At 40.7% G+C, this 13263-nt stretch overlaps 14 protein-coding genes across 14 annotated transcripts; 7 read left to right on the top strand and 7 right to left on the bottom strand.

The window, feature by feature from the left end:
- Positions 1-21: 21 nt before the first annotated feature.
- On the bottom strand, positions 22-978 carry Eint_111880 (caseine kinase 1; the record flags this gene model as incomplete). Its single annotated transcript, XM_003074001.1, has 1 exon — positions 22-978. One exon carries the CDS (start codon positions 976-978, stop codon positions 22-24), a length of 957 nt encoding a protein of 318 aa, XP_003074047.1.
- A 196-nt stretch (positions 979-1174) lies between these two features.
- On the top strand, positions 1175-1702 carry Eint_111890 (ubiquitin conjugating enzyme E2; the record flags this gene model as incomplete). The annotated part of the gene is made up of 1 exon (XM_003074002.1): positions 1175-1702. The coding sequence occupies one exon, from the start codon at positions 1175-1177 to the stop codon at positions 1700-1702; it is 528 nt and encodes a 175-aa protein (XP_003074048.1).
- An 89-nt stretch (positions 1703-1791) lies between these two features.
- Eint_111900 (chromosome segregation ATPase) lies at positions 1792-4869 on the top strand (the record flags this gene model as incomplete). Its single annotated transcript, XM_003074003.1, has 1 exon — positions 1792-4869. The coding sequence occupies one exon, from the start codon at positions 1792-1794 to the stop codon at positions 4867-4869; it is 3078 nt and encodes a 1025-aa protein (XP_003074049.1).
- Positions 4870-4939: 70 nt separating this feature from the next.
- On the bottom strand, positions 4940-5350 carry Eint_111910 (uncharacterized protein; the record flags this gene model as incomplete). The annotated part of the gene is made up of 1 exon (XM_003074004.1): positions 4940-5350. One exon carries the CDS (start codon positions 5348-5350, stop codon positions 4940-4942), a length of 411 nt encoding a protein of 136 aa, XP_003074050.1.
- An 82-nt stretch (positions 5351-5432) lies between these two features.
- On the top strand, positions 5433-7088 carry Eint_111920 (kinesin-like DNA-binding protein; the record flags this gene model as incomplete). Its single annotated transcript, XM_003074005.1, has 1 exon — positions 5433-7088. One exon carries the CDS (start codon positions 5433-5435, stop codon positions 7086-7088), a length of 1656 nt encoding a protein of 551 aa, XP_003074051.1.
- A 99-nt stretch (positions 7089-7187) lies between these two features.
- On the bottom strand, positions 7188-8309 carry Eint_111930 (Ste12 transcription factor; the record flags this gene model as incomplete). The annotated part of the gene is made up of 1 exon (XM_003074006.1): positions 7188-8309. The coding sequence occupies one exon, from the start codon at positions 8307-8309 to the stop codon at positions 7188-7190; it is 1122 nt and encodes a 373-aa protein (XP_003074052.1).
- Positions 8310-8785: 476 nt separating this feature from the next.
- On the top strand, positions 8786-9397 carry Eint_111940 (uncharacterized protein; the record flags this gene model as incomplete). The annotated part of the gene is made up of 1 exon (XM_003074007.1): positions 8786-9397. The coding sequence occupies one exon, from the start codon at positions 8786-8788 to the stop codon at positions 9395-9397; it is 612 nt and encodes a 203-aa protein (XP_003074053.1).
- Positions 9398-9468: 71 nt separating this feature from the next.
- On the top strand, positions 9469-10038 carry Eint_111950 (uncharacterized protein; the record flags this gene model as incomplete). The annotated part of the gene is made up of 1 exon (XM_003074008.2): positions 9469-10038. The coding sequence occupies one exon, from the start codon at positions 9469-9471 to the stop codon at positions 10036-10038; it is 570 nt and encodes a 189-aa protein (XP_003074054.2).
- Eint_111960 (uncharacterized protein) lies at positions 10016-10714 on the bottom strand (the record flags this gene model as incomplete). Its single annotated transcript, XM_003074009.1, has 1 exon — positions 10016-10714. The coding sequence occupies one exon, from the start codon at positions 10712-10714 to the stop codon at positions 10016-10018; it is 699 nt and encodes a 232-aa protein (XP_003074055.1).
- Positions 10715-10761: 47 nt separating this feature from the next.
- On the bottom strand, positions 10762-10971 carry Eint_111965 (uncharacterized protein; the record flags this gene model as incomplete). The annotated part of the gene is made up of 1 exon (XM_009163657.1): positions 10762-10971. The coding sequence occupies one exon, from the start codon at positions 10969-10971 to the stop codon at positions 10762-10764; it is 210 nt and encodes a 69-aa protein (XP_009161921.1).
- A 160-nt stretch (positions 10972-11131) lies between these two features.
- Positions 11132-11932, top strand: Eint_111970 (uncharacterized protein; the record flags this gene model as incomplete). Its single annotated transcript, XM_003074010.1, has 1 exon — positions 11132-11932. The coding sequence occupies one exon, from the start codon at positions 11132-11134 to the stop codon at positions 11930-11932; it is 801 nt and encodes a 266-aa protein (XP_003074056.1).
- A 21-nt stretch (positions 11933-11953) lies between these two features.
- Eint_111980 (60S ribosomal protein L35) lies at positions 11954-12322 on the bottom strand (the record flags this gene model as incomplete). Its single annotated transcript, XM_003074011.1, has 1 exon — positions 11954-12322. The coding sequence occupies one exon, from the start codon at positions 12320-12322 to the stop codon at positions 11954-11956; it is 369 nt and encodes a 122-aa protein (XP_003074057.1).
- An 83-nt stretch (positions 12323-12405) lies between these two features.
- Eint_111990 (Sm-like protein) lies at positions 12406-12618 on the bottom strand (the record flags this gene model as incomplete). The annotated part of the gene is made up of 1 exon (XM_003074012.1): positions 12406-12618. The coding sequence occupies one exon, from the start codon at positions 12616-12618 to the stop codon at positions 12406-12408; it is 213 nt and encodes a 70-aa protein (XP_003074058.1).
- A 93-nt stretch (positions 12619-12711) lies between these two features.
- Positions 12712-13206, top strand: Eint_112000 (MAF transcription factor-like protein; the record flags this gene model as incomplete). Its single annotated transcript, XM_003074013.1, has 1 exon — positions 12712-13206. One exon carries the CDS (start codon positions 12712-12714, stop codon positions 13204-13206), a length of 495 nt encoding a protein of 164 aa, XP_003074059.1.
- Positions 13207-13263: the final 57 nt, after the last annotated feature.

The following is a 13263-nucleotide window of genomic DNA, read 5'->3' on the forward strand; positions in this document are numbered from 1 at the left end:
TTTTGTAACAAGTATTGTATTCTATTCAATGGAAAAAGGACAGAGAATGGATATAAGTTTATACCACAAAGAAACCGCAATAAGTCCGGTGCTTTCTTTGATTTCTCCACTATCTGTTTCTTTATAATTCCAAAATTCTTTTTTGTAGCAGAGAACTTTGTCCAAAAGACTGTTCAGGTATCGATAGTCAGGTTTCTCTAGGAATTCCAGACGTCGGACATATTCGAAGAATTTTATAAGATGCTCCTTTCCGCTTATCCCATCGCATAACTCATGAATGGATAGACTTTCTTTTACCTTTTGAGTTTTCGTTTTCTGTCTTTTTGACATGGAAATTCCAACTTCAACCCATGGCAATTCTGACTTATAGAGAAGGATCAAAAGATAAAACAAACTTTCAATATCGTCTCTTCTGGATTGCTCCACTCCTTTATGAGTGTTTATCGACATATACCAGAGAGTTCCCGAAATACTTCTTCCCCTTAGCTCAGGGATGTGATCTCCATTGTCCTCGAGGTAGGGCATAGACATGCCAAAATCTATGAGATATATCTTATTATTGTGATCAAACATGATGTTCTCAGGCTTGATATCCCTATATAGTCTTCCTCTCCCGTGTATCAACTCGATGATGCTAAGAAGCTTCTTTCCAAGGATTGTGGCTGATTTCCTTGTGAAGAATTTTGGATTTCTTTCTAGGACGTCCTTCAATGAATATCTAAAGAGAGGGAGGACAAGAAAAGCCAGGCCCTTATAAAAACCATAGTCCACAAGATGCGGGATTCCATCACAACCCTGAAGCTCCCTATAGGCCTGTATTTCGTCGACCATGGCTCTCCTTCGGGTTCTCGCTGTATTGTTTTCTATTTTTAGTGCATAAGTTTTATAGTCCACTTTTTTTCTTACCTTATACACTGTTCCAAAACCTCCTCTTCCAACTTCGTAGTGTATGTCGTAGCCCATTACTTCACCCCTCATATTCTGATACAGAGTATTATTTTCAGATGTCTTTTTATTCCTTATTTTTGTTGAAAACACGCTGCCTTGGTTGCAGAAGATACTGGAATGGAGAACATTTCAAAAATATCCCTAGGCTTGCCATCTCGGTATGTATGCACGGTTGGAGAAATTGAAACAAGATCCTGATTTCTCAAGATATTTGTTTTTATGAAAAATGAAACCCACAAACCTCGTAATGGGTGAAGCTGGTTCTGATAGTGCTGCAATTAAAAGGATAAAAAAAGAATATGCATTGCTTGAAAATGATAAGAGCGATGAGAAAAAGAAGGATTCAACATCCAAGTACATCAAGATCATTCCCTTTGTTTCAGGGGACTTGTTTACCTGGGAAGCATACCTTACGGCTCCAGAAGAAAGTGTCTACAAAGGAGGGATTTTCAAGCTTCTTATAACATTTTCAAACGAATATCCTTTCAAGCCTCCCAAGATAACATTCCAGACACCTATCTACCATCCAAATATAAATTCTTCAGGAATGATTTGCATAGACATTCTCGGAAAAGAATGGTCTCCTGCACTTACGTTGAATAGTGTATTGTTATCTCTTCTCACCCTTCTTGATGATCCAAATGCCGATGATCCCTTGATGCCCGAGGTTGCAGATATATATAAAACGAATAAAGAAGAATACCGACTGAGATGTCAGGAATCTGCCCGAAAGGCCATGGAGAACCGAAAATAAATACTTTTGAAATTTGCCTTACCGTCTTTCATCGAAGATTGGGAGTATGGAGTGTATGAATGGAAATTAGATTTCGTTTTCGATCCCTAATGCCGGGGTTTAAGGATGGAAATGTTGTATCAATGGAGCTGGAGAACTTTCAAACATTTAGGAAGATATCTCTTAAGTTCTGTCCGTCTTTTAATTTTATAGCGGGACCCAACGGATCTGGAAAGAGTAGTATAGCGAATGCAATGGTCCTTGCGTTTGGGGGAACACCTCGGATAATAGGTAGAGGAAAAAGCATAGGAGAGTATGTGAAGTTTGGAGAGAATGAAGCAAGAATAAAAGTGGTTGTATGGATTGAGGGGAGAGAAACCAAGATTAGTAGACATATATCCAAGGATAATCAAAGCAAATATTTTATTGATGGAAAGGCATGCAGAAAAATGGAGTACGAAGAACTTATAGGAAGACTTAAGGAGAACATAGGAAATTTATGTCAATTTCTTCCCCAAGAGAAGGTTTCAGAGTTTACAAGGCTTTCCCCAGAAGATCTTTTAGTAGAATTACTGCGGGCAGTGGGGGAGGAAGAGATTGTGGAGAAATTGGGAAGGTTAGAGGAGTTAGAAACAGGAAGAAACAAGTTGATAGATATGCTTGACTCATGCGTCCGAAAAAAAGAATGCGTGAAAAGAGCAATAGAAGTGCTAGAAAAAGACGTTGAAAAGGCCAGTGAAAAGAAAAGAAAGGAGGAAAGGATAAGAATGATGTATGAAAAGCAGGACTGGATTCGCTATAAGTTTTATACGGATGAATATGCCAGCATTAAGAAAGATATAAGTTCATTGAAGAAGCAAGTTGAAGAGAAAAAAGAAGAGAGTTTGAAGATTGAAAATAAAATAATGGAGCTAAGATCGTCAGAAATTTACAGTGAAAGCGATAGGTTATGCAACATTCTTGGAGAGTACGATGAAAATTTAGTTCATCTGGTTGAAAGACTTCGAAGTGTTCAGCAGGAAACTGAAATACTGAAGGTAGACGAAGAATCGCTCAAAAACAAAAAGGAGAAAAGAACAGTAAATGCAGAAAGGCTGGAAAAGGAGATTTTAGGTCTTCAAGATGAAATTTCCAAGGTGGAAGTTCCTCCACAGCCTCCAAAACTGGACGAGGCTAGAATTGGGGTTCTAGAAGAGAAAATGTCCAACCTAATGAGAATAAGAGGGAAAATCCAGCACGAGTCTTCTGAGCTGAAGAAACTGGTGGATGACCTTAGTCTAAAAAAGAAGAAGTTCCACGAGATGGATGAAATGAGGCTTCAAATGCTTAGAAGATATCATGATGACACATACAAGGCTGTATGCTGGCTTCGAGAAAACAAACATCTATTCAAGGATGAAATAATAGAGCCACCATTTGTTCAACTAAGGATAAAGGATGCTAGATACTCTCTTGAAGTTGAAAACTTTCTAGGGTTCCAGTCGCTGTCACCGTTTATTTGCAAGTCAGGAAAGGACTTTGAAACCTTTGTTCGAATTATGAAGGATGAAAAGAAGTGGATGATTAATGCCATTGAAGCTATCAAGATGAATGAAGGACTTCATAAAGGAGAAGAAAGTGTTCCTAGGGAGACATTGAAAGAGTTAGGCTTTGAAGGAGTGCTAAGTGATTTTATAGAATGTAGAGAGGAAATTATGAATTACTTGATAGTGGCTGGGCATTTTGATCAGATCCCTGTTTCAAAGGAAAATGTTGATGAGGGCCTAGTATTCAGAAAAACGAATGTAAAAAAGATGGCAGCAGGAGGAAGATACATTGAAATCAAGAAGAGTAGATATGGTTCAGAGCATGCCATTATTTACAATCCTCTAAAGCCACGGAATTTGTTCTCGGAGAGCCTGTCTCTCCAAGAGCTGGAGACTATTGAAGAAGAATTGTCAAAAAAGAACTCGACAAGACGAGAGAACGAAGAAAAGCTAAGGGAGATTTTGAAAGATGGGGAAGTCATTGACAAGGAACTTCAGGGACTTTATAAAGAAAGAAGTTGGTACAATTCTCAAATGATGGAAATAAAAAGAAAGGAGACACAAATTCGGGTCTTAAAGGGATCAATAGACAGAAAAGGGCTTGAGCTAAAAATGCTTTTGGATGCAAAGGGCCTGGACGAGGAAGAGGACCGAATAAAGGAGGCTAGAAGAGTGTTAGAAGTTAAATGGAAAAAGGAATGTGATAAGCTTAGCGAATATCTTTCAGAGAAGGAATATTTCGATGTGTTTCGTACTGCAGCCAAGCTGTTTAGAGAGATTACGAACATTAAGAAGGATATTGAACTTTTCTCGGAATCCAAGAAGACGCTAGAGGAAATAAGTGAAGAATTAGAAAAGAAAATAATCGAAAAAAAGAAAGAGAACTTTAAACTTAAAAAAGCAATAGGGGAGAAGAAGGAACGGCTCGAAAAGATAGAGAAAACAGAGGAATATGATAAAGCTCTGAGCCTACTTCCAAGTACAATGGATGAGCTTGATGAGGAAATAATTAAGGAAAAGGCCCAGCTAAGGTTTTATAATATTGATCATAAAGCTCTGGGAGAATTTGAGATCAGAGAACAGGATGTAAAAGATCTTGAGGAAAATATCTCCGAGTATTCTAAGGAGTTGGAACGTACTGAAAAAGAAGGGACAAATATAAGGAGCATTCTTGTTAGCAGGATTGAGGAAATGGTATCCAGAATAGATGAACAGTTCAAAAATTTATTTAGAAAGGCCGGAGGAGATGGGAAGATTGTATTTGTTCACGAAGGACTTGATGCTTGCAAGTGGAGGCTCAACATAATGGTCAAATTCCGTGAAAGTGACGATTTTGAAGTCTTAAACTCCCACAGACAGAGTGGGGGTGAAAGGTCGGTTTCCATCATCTTGTTTTTGCTAGCCATTCAGAATTATAGACCTTCCCCATTTCGTCTTGTAGATGAAATAAACCAAGGAATGGACAAGGAGAATGAAAAATTAGTCCATGACATTTTGGTTGCACTTAGTAAAGAAGGTAAAGAGCAATTTTTTATGATTACACCAAAAATAGCACCCAACCTGAGCTATAGTCGAAATATGAAGGTGATTGTGCTTTATTCTTCCCCAGGCTGCGGAGACCAAGAAGACTTTGTAAAATACAGGTTAAAAGTACTTACATAGGAGATTGGTATGGTAATGGAGTTTATATCAATAAAGAGTAAATAAAAACATGTTTATCTGGGCTTAACACTTATAGTTTGGTTATGTGCTTTTTAAGTATGCCGTTAATTTCCTCAACCATTCCCTTATACTCCTTTCCATTCCATGGCCCAACAACCTTAAGGCCATCACCGTCAAATATAAATGATTGATCTTCGACCTGCAACATTACAGAAGGCCTCTTCTTCACGTCTTTAGGAGTCCTCCTGGAGACTATCCCTTCATTTTTCTTAAGGATCACTGCTTTACCCGTGTAGTTTCTTTCAAGCCCCTCAATAAGAGATAGAAATGGCAACCCTTTCACTTCCGTCGGAATTAGGTCAAATGCCTCTCTCAGCCTTTGCCTCATCTTCTCAAGAGTGGCTCTCTTTATTTCGGTTAGCTCTGCGGTGACTTTTTTTCGAATATCTTGCAGATGTTCTTCTTTCATGAAGGGATTCATGGAAGGTATCTAATAAACATCTCTAGGCAGAACATTCTAATATTGATAGCAGATTGTTTTCACCACCCTCAAAAAGAAGGTTATGGAAAAGGCACCCATCCAAGCCTACATACGTATAAAGCCTGGGAAAAGTATTCTGAAATACACAGACCGGACTGTTTTGGTATCGAAAGAATGTGGAGAGACTGTAAAATATGAGTTTGACGGAGTTTTTGGGCCTAGCTCCACTCAAGACCAGGTATTTGAGAGGTTCAGATGTATTGTTCCAAAACTTATAAAGGGGCATAACCAAACATTATTCTGCTATGGTAGCACAGGAGCAGGAAAAACACACACCATGGTTGGCCATAGTAAATCCCATGGACTGATGTACAACCTGGTGAAGGATGTACTAACACATGGAGGATTTCTCGTTTCCTATATGGAAATATACAATGAGAAAATTTACGACTTATTGGATCCCAAGGAGCTAGTTCTAAGGGAGTGTAATGGAACAATAGTGATTCCAGGCCTCTTCACCAAGCGTGTTGAAAGTATAGAGGAATTTGAAGAGATGTTTAGGCGAGGAACCAAAAACAGAACTACGGCAGAAACAAGGCTCAATAAGAGTAGTAGTAGAAGCCATGGAATATTAAGAATAGGAGTTGGAGAGCACAAGCTCAATCTAATTGACCTAGCAGGGTCGGAAAATAATAGGAAAACGGGAAACGAAGGAATTAGGCTTACAGAATCAAATAGCATCAATAGAAGCCTTTTTGTTCTAGGAAAAGTCGTAAATGCCATTCTTAAAGGGGAGAAAAGAATACCTTATAGAGACAGCAAGCTGACAAGACTACTGCAAGACTCCCTTGGGGGAAATAGTCTCTGTTATATAATTGCCAATGTTGTCGGAGATCTGTCCAGTCTGGGAGACTCGATAAACACTCTTAGCTTTGCATCGAAATCTAGAAGTATTGTAAACGTACTTGAAACTATACCTAGAAATAAGAGCTTGAAGAATAAAGGGAAAGGCTCTTCCAATGCTGCTGAAAGGAGACCTTTATCTTTAAAGACAAATATGAAGTTCAACATTCAAAGAGAGAATGATATGATTGTGCGAAAGAGGGAAAAAGAGAATAGCTCTAATCAAGAATCTTTACTTTTTGGGCTTTTTCCAAGAGAAGCCCCGGGAGAAAACGGGAAGAAAAGAAAAAAGGCCCAGTCTACCGATAAAAAACAGGAGGAAGATAGCAGGAAATGCATTTCTAAAACAGATAAAAGCAAACATCCAAAAAGTTCAGGACAAACTACCAATGGGAGCTCATTGATTCTAAAAACTCTTCTTGAAAAGCCCGATATTGTATTATCTCCACGCACGAAAGAAAAAAGCTATAGGGCATTTCTAAAAAGAGCTCAGGAGCTTGAACTAGCCCAAAAGTATCGATTGGCTCTTGAGGATTACAAAACTATGCAAAAGTTCTGTGATAATGACTTCATCAGACAGAAAATAGAAAAGATAGGGATTCTTCTTAAGAAATCTCGAAAAAAACCTGAAGTTCCAAAGGAAGATGTCTTGGAAATTCTTAATAGGGGAAATTTCTTCGACATAAAAAAGCTACCGAAAGTTGGAGATAAGAGAGCTCAAGCAATTGTAGATTTTGTAAGCGGGGGGAATTTCTTTGAAACACTGAGCGACTTGAAACTGCTGTTCAGCGAAAAGATTGTAAATTCTATTCTTCTTTCTATAGATGGCAGATAACCTTATTATTGGAAACCATACTTCAGAATTTTATGGGCATCACCTCTCATATCGATTTCTTAAGATTCCAGTCAATATAAATGGTCTTTTAAGTTTATTCTATTTTTGGAGACTACCTTTCGCGTTTGGAATCAAAGTGACGCCATCATGGGGAATCCTTTGGTTAGCTCCTTCCTTGAGAGAACTTCTAGTTTCGTCCTCTCTTCCTCTCTTTTCCGCCCGATTCTTGAGGAAGTCAAAGTCGTCAAGCGAAAATCCATCAGGAAGGTCTTCAAGGAATGAAGATGGTGCTATGTTATAGTCTTTACTCCGCTTAGGAGAAGCTGCATCTAGGTTTACTGAAGGCTTTTCTATTATTGCAGTGCTGAATAAATCATTACATAGGCCATCTGTTCGATGGAGATCATACTCCAGCTGTTGATCTCCTGATGAAAACAATTTATCCTTAATGTTGAATGCGGGAAAAGCCTGTTCCAAAAATCCATTTTTCTGTATTTCCTCGAATTGCTTGTCATATATATTTGGAGATGATTTTGGAACAGATGGTGCAGTAGGTGTTTTTTTCTGCATTTGCTGGTCGAAAAGGATATCCTGCTGTGGCATCGTCCTTCCCTGGCTGTACATCATCCCCATTGGCAGGACTTTATTTTCTATCCCCCTTAAATATCGCGGGTCCACATCTCCTCCCATTCTTTTGCTATTCTGCCTTGTATGGCTTACAAATCCAACCATTCCATGAGGCAACATGCTATTTCTTGTGAGATTATTAATATACTTATTATACGTAAATAGGTTTGTTTCCCGTCTCAAATCCCTTTCTAATGCATCACAAAACAAAGCGTCGTGTGGGACACTATACCAGTAAAAAACCTTCTGCTTCTTTTGAGTTCTTATGCAACCGTTCTTGTATAGAAACTCCAAAAACTCGCTTCTAGGACCCTCAAGCGTTGCATCTATCCCCGGTTTCAAGTTTCTCAGATCAGAAAACACTCCCTCCTCAAATTTTTTTAGACTTGTAAGGCATCTTCCAGCATTTTGGAACCTCCAAACTAGTATTTTCACTATGTCTGTCCCTGTAATGAAGAAATGCATGTTCCATAATACACAATGAATATAATCTCCATTCTTCAGCTGAAACTTCTTGATTCTTTCACCGTCCCGAAACTCCTTTGGGGCATTGGATAGAAACTCAAACAGTTCCTTATCACTTTGGGCATTCATCTTTATTTGTTTATTACCATTTGTTTTTATATCCAAGACACAAAACAAAGAATTGTTTATCTTGTTTCATATCAATATCTCCTTATGTCACTGTCCTACGCCTTCTTTCTGCCTCATCTTCCATTTCTCCCGTTTTCTAACAACGTTATAATTAAAACCTCTAAAATCAAGGGTTATATTGAAAATAAGCCCTTAATACTAACAATGCCAAAATGCTTAAAGCAAAATCTCAATCATTAAATTTTCTGAAAAGGATACTTCTACTAGGCGTTGGATATAAAAGATGGCCTTTAGCCTAATCCATTGGCGTTAAGGGATCATCATATTCTCCTTAAGAGTTTCCATAATCGGTTATAATTATCCCGCCTTTGCTAATTGTTTAAAAAGGACATAGCTCCTTTCAGTTTCCTTTAACCAACCAACAAAAAATGCCCGTAAATTTGAGGAGTATATACTTGAATTTTTAGCAGTAAAGTATGAGAGCTCTCAAATGTACATGTATTCTTTCGATCAAGACTATTTTGTGCATACGAGGGGGCTTTGCGCTTTTTGAGTTTGAGGATCCGCCTGAGGACAATCTAGAGAGATTTAATGGTATGACCAGCATGAAGATTTTAGAATTTATAAAAGAACAGATGGAAGATATAGAGCAAGCTGTTGATGATATCATAAATAAAAGTGAGGAAAGGAATGAAGAGGAGGAAGACGAAGATGAAGAGGTAGATGAAATGATGGAAGACGAAGATGGTTTTGAAAGCTCAAAACAAAAATCCATACTTTGTGAAAATTGTTCATGGGCTACACAAACCCTAGAACCTTGCGATATTTGTAAAGAGAAAAGAACACTAAAAGAACTTGCATACGGACTAGTTTGTATAGGTGAAACTTTAGTAAGCGGGGAAGTTCAAGTGTGGGAAGTCAATGAAAAAATTCAATTTTTGATAGAGTCAATTCTTGTAAAAGCCATTGAAGAAGAAAAACAAGAAGATACCGTGTCTATAATGAACATAAGAACTTCACAAGCAGCGGTAGTTCAAGCCATAGTTTTTCTTGAGTCATTAGTTGGGTCTCTTGATATTTACAGTTAAAATTAAAGGGATACATACTATGTGTAAGTAGATGTATGTATCCTCCAAACTACCCCTTTCCGAATCGAACGATGAAAACAAAAATCAAATCTCTTGTAATAGAAAATCTTAAATACAAAGTGTCTAAAGACCAGGTAATAAAAATCCTCAAGAGTGAAAACATATCTTTAAAAGCATATAATAGCTTCCTTTTCAAGATATTGTTAGAACTTAGGAATCAGTTCGAAGTTATTGGACCTACAAAAAAGTTCAACGTTGGTACTTTCTTGGATAAAGAATTCCTTCAGGGAGACTTATTGTTAGAAAATAGAAGGAAAAGGGAAGAAGCTCAAAGAAACGACACTTTGTTCGAGAAAGAAAATATCCCAACAAAATATTATGCCAATACAATGCATCTGTCATATAGATTACTCGGTAAAATGATAACAAAAGACGAGGTTCTAGAACGGTTTAAAGAATGTTCTACCATATTGGGGTTGAACAGAGATATTGGAGAAAAATGCGCAGAGCACTTAGAGGAAGGGCTGCAGACGTACATTCTAAGAACCGTGAGTAAGTGCAATGGAAGAACGACCGTCCCAAATCTTAAAACCAGTTTGGAAAAATATCTACGTTTATTTAACGGATTAGATATGTTTTAGATATAATCTCCTGTATAATACTTGAAAGTGTTTTTTCTTCAAAATTACAAATTCCTTCGCAAAAACAGCCCATCAATATACCTTCATTGTTACTAAATATATGTATTAGTCCACAAGACGCTTCTTCCTCAATTCTTGTTGGATCCATCACAAAATGGCCATTGTCAAACAAAGCAACTGTTTTCGAGGTTGGGATGCTTATTTTTTGTTTTTCCGTTTCTTTCAGATTACCTACTATAGGAATATCAAGATTTTCGAGCAAAGCACCAAGACTGATAAAAAATAAATCAAAAATGTTTCCATCATTACTTAGTATGCTGAACTCTATTCTTATGCCTATTTTATATGGAGCTAGCAAATCCAAAATTATAGAGGAAATGGTATTTGGAATTGCAATTTTAGAAAATTCTATAGACTCAGCAGAGAATTCGTTTCCATCAAAGTTTTCTTTGAGTATCCCGGAAGCTTCCAGGGTTTCGGCAGTCTCCTTGAACTGTACAGATACTTCTATCTCAGATAGCCCACGTCTAATCTTGATGCTTCCATCACTTTGTGCTATGTCTGTATGGACTACGTTTGTCCTTCTTGCTTCTCCATTCTTCCTCAGATCCGCCCGGAGTCCGTTTGCTATCCCATTTCTCACAAGCGCCAGCTCGTCCAGCCCAAAGGCTTCCATGGGCTTTCTTGCCAGGGCTTATTTCTTCCCAGACTCCCTCCTACAATCTAGCTTCTCTTGATTTTCGACTCTGTCTTTGCAAACGACTTGTCTATTCTCTTCCCAACCATCCCTCTGCTCTTGCTCTTCCTTCCACTAATCATCCGAGGAAGTGTTTTTATAACTGTAATGGCAATCACAAAAACCAGAAGGACAATGGAGAATGTGTGGAGAACTGCAATTACACTACTTCCTTCAACCCCGGGGAAAAAAGCCATTTTGAAAGGAAGTGTTTTGGATGTATTTAATAGTTTTTGATGTGTCTGGCAGAGGCCTATTGGTCACTTCTGTGCATGGGCGACCACTCATCCCGCAGAGGTGCCTTCATCCGCCGCCAGGTTGTCTGGGATGTAATCCCTTGGTGCAGAAGCCCTGGAAATGGGACACCTGTGGAAGACAGCCTTGGACTGGGCAGGGGTGCTTGGACAGAATCTCAGGAAGGAGTTTGATGGCAACGCCAGGCTCAAGGATGCATGCTCGCGGATTGCAAGGGAGTGGAGCGAGTGGAGAGAAGGGGTGGAGAAGACCGGTGTGTTCTGGCTCGGACAGAGGGCTGGGGAGATATCGGGGAGAGTAATGAGGCTTTCGGATGCCTCGATGGGACTTGCACTGGAGGCAGCAGGGATTGGGAGAGTGTGGCGGGGACAGAGGGAGTTCCAGAAGAGACTGAACAGGATGTTCAGGATTCCGCAGTACTACGGAGGGATCCGGAAGAGTGAGGGGGAAAGCGGCAGAGACAGGAGGGCCGGGGGACTGGTCCAGTTCAGGCCCAGCCTCATGGGAATGGGATGGAGAGTTTACTCTTGGATCAGGCGGGGATTTGGAGTGGGGTGGAATGACCTGGACATAGAAGAGATCGAGAATGAGCAGCTGAGCAGGATATTTGAAGGGATGGAAGGACAGGGGGAGTCTGGGCCATGGACGGAGGAGGGGGCGGCAGACATTCACAGCCTGTGGAAGGAGATAGGGGGTTCTGGGATGTCTGTTGTAGACATCAGGAATGTCTCGACGGTGGGGAGTATTGGGAGACGGAGGCTTGAGTCTGGATTTGAAGTGGAGATTGCAGGACAGAAGGGGGGGAAATGGACCAGACATGTGTTTGTGATGCAGGCGGTGTTTGAGCGCGGGGCAGACGGGAGATGGAGTCTCGGCAGACTCAGATGGACAAGGGTAGGATAGGACAAGATGGAAGAATGCAGTTTATTCATTATAGGCAAATATGACTTTCGGGAATTTACGCTCTTTGGCTCTCTGTCTTGCTGTTTTCCTCCTGAGCTGGTGCTTTGTGAGGGCCTGTCTCTTTGCCCTGTTGAGCCTGGGCCTGAGGATGTTTGGGAGCTTGTGGACAGGAATCCCCTTGTACTCGTCGACCAGCTTCTCAAGAATCTTCTCGCGGCGGATGGTGAGCAGACGAGCCAGATTCTTCCTGGTTGTCTTGATGTCGTCCTCTCCGACATCTCCACTGTTCTTCTTCTGGCGGAGGGCTGCCAGGTCGGCCTTGATCTCCCTGGCCTTCTCCTCGAGCTGCTCAACACTCAGCTGCCTGAGCTCGGATGCCTCGATCTTCATTAGGGCTTCTGGAATGCAAAGATTTGAAGCAAAATCTGCAGGGGACAAAAACGGACAGGGAGGGCGGCAAGGAACAGGCGTGGTCAGAGGGTCGGGGACATGGCGACAAAGAGAATGTTCTCGCCCCTCAGAAACAGGACGCGGCCTGCAGAGTTCTGGACATCGTGGCTTTGCAGCATCAGGTTGATGTGCTCGTCAAACCCCTCCAGAGTGCCTGTATAGACATCGCCGGTCTTTGTTTTTATCTCGACCCTCTCGTTTAAGTACATCTTGAGAAAGCAGAACGGATCCAGCATCAGAAGTGCAGGGCACGGTAAAATTTTCTTATGGACGGCAGAGCACACGGGCGGAGCAGAGGCAGGATTTATGGCCGGGGCAGGCAGCCCTTGATGAGATATTTGGAGATGAGCTGCATATCGAAAACAAACAAACTGTTCCAGAAGCTCCAGGACATCAATCCGCAGCTCAACATCGAGGTGGAGGCATACTCCTGCAAGTCGAGCAGGAAGCAGAGGGGACAGAGGGATGTGGAGAAGCCTCTCCGGTACCTGCAGTCTGCGCTGGGGCTGCGGTTTCCAGACTACGACTTCCATGGGGAGCCGTGGAGGTCGTTTGAAAGGAAGACGCTGGAGGAGGTGCTTCGGGAGGTGGCATATTCGATCAGCACAACACACAAGAACAGCGAGGATGTAAAGGAGTTTGTGGGGTTTCTGGAGATGATTCTGGACAGGTCGATCAACACGGGGTCGTGCTTGATATTTTCGTACAAGAACCGGATGGGGCCTTTTGAGGACTGCTTCTGGTACTTTTCGTTCCTGCTGTTTAGCAAGAGGCAGAAGAGAGTGGTGATGCTCAATGCATTTATGAGCAGAAGCGATGTGTAAATACCTGCGGGAGCAGGACATTAAAGTTCTTAATTGAGATTGAGTGTTGTGTGGTTT

This window comes from Encephalitozoon intestinalis, chromosome XI (assembly GCF_000146465.1).
Source record: "Encephalitozoon intestinalis ATCC 50506 chromosome XI, complete sequence".
NCBI classification, from domain to species: Eukaryota; Fungi; Microsporidia; family Unikaryonidae; genus Encephalitozoon; species Encephalitozoon intestinalis.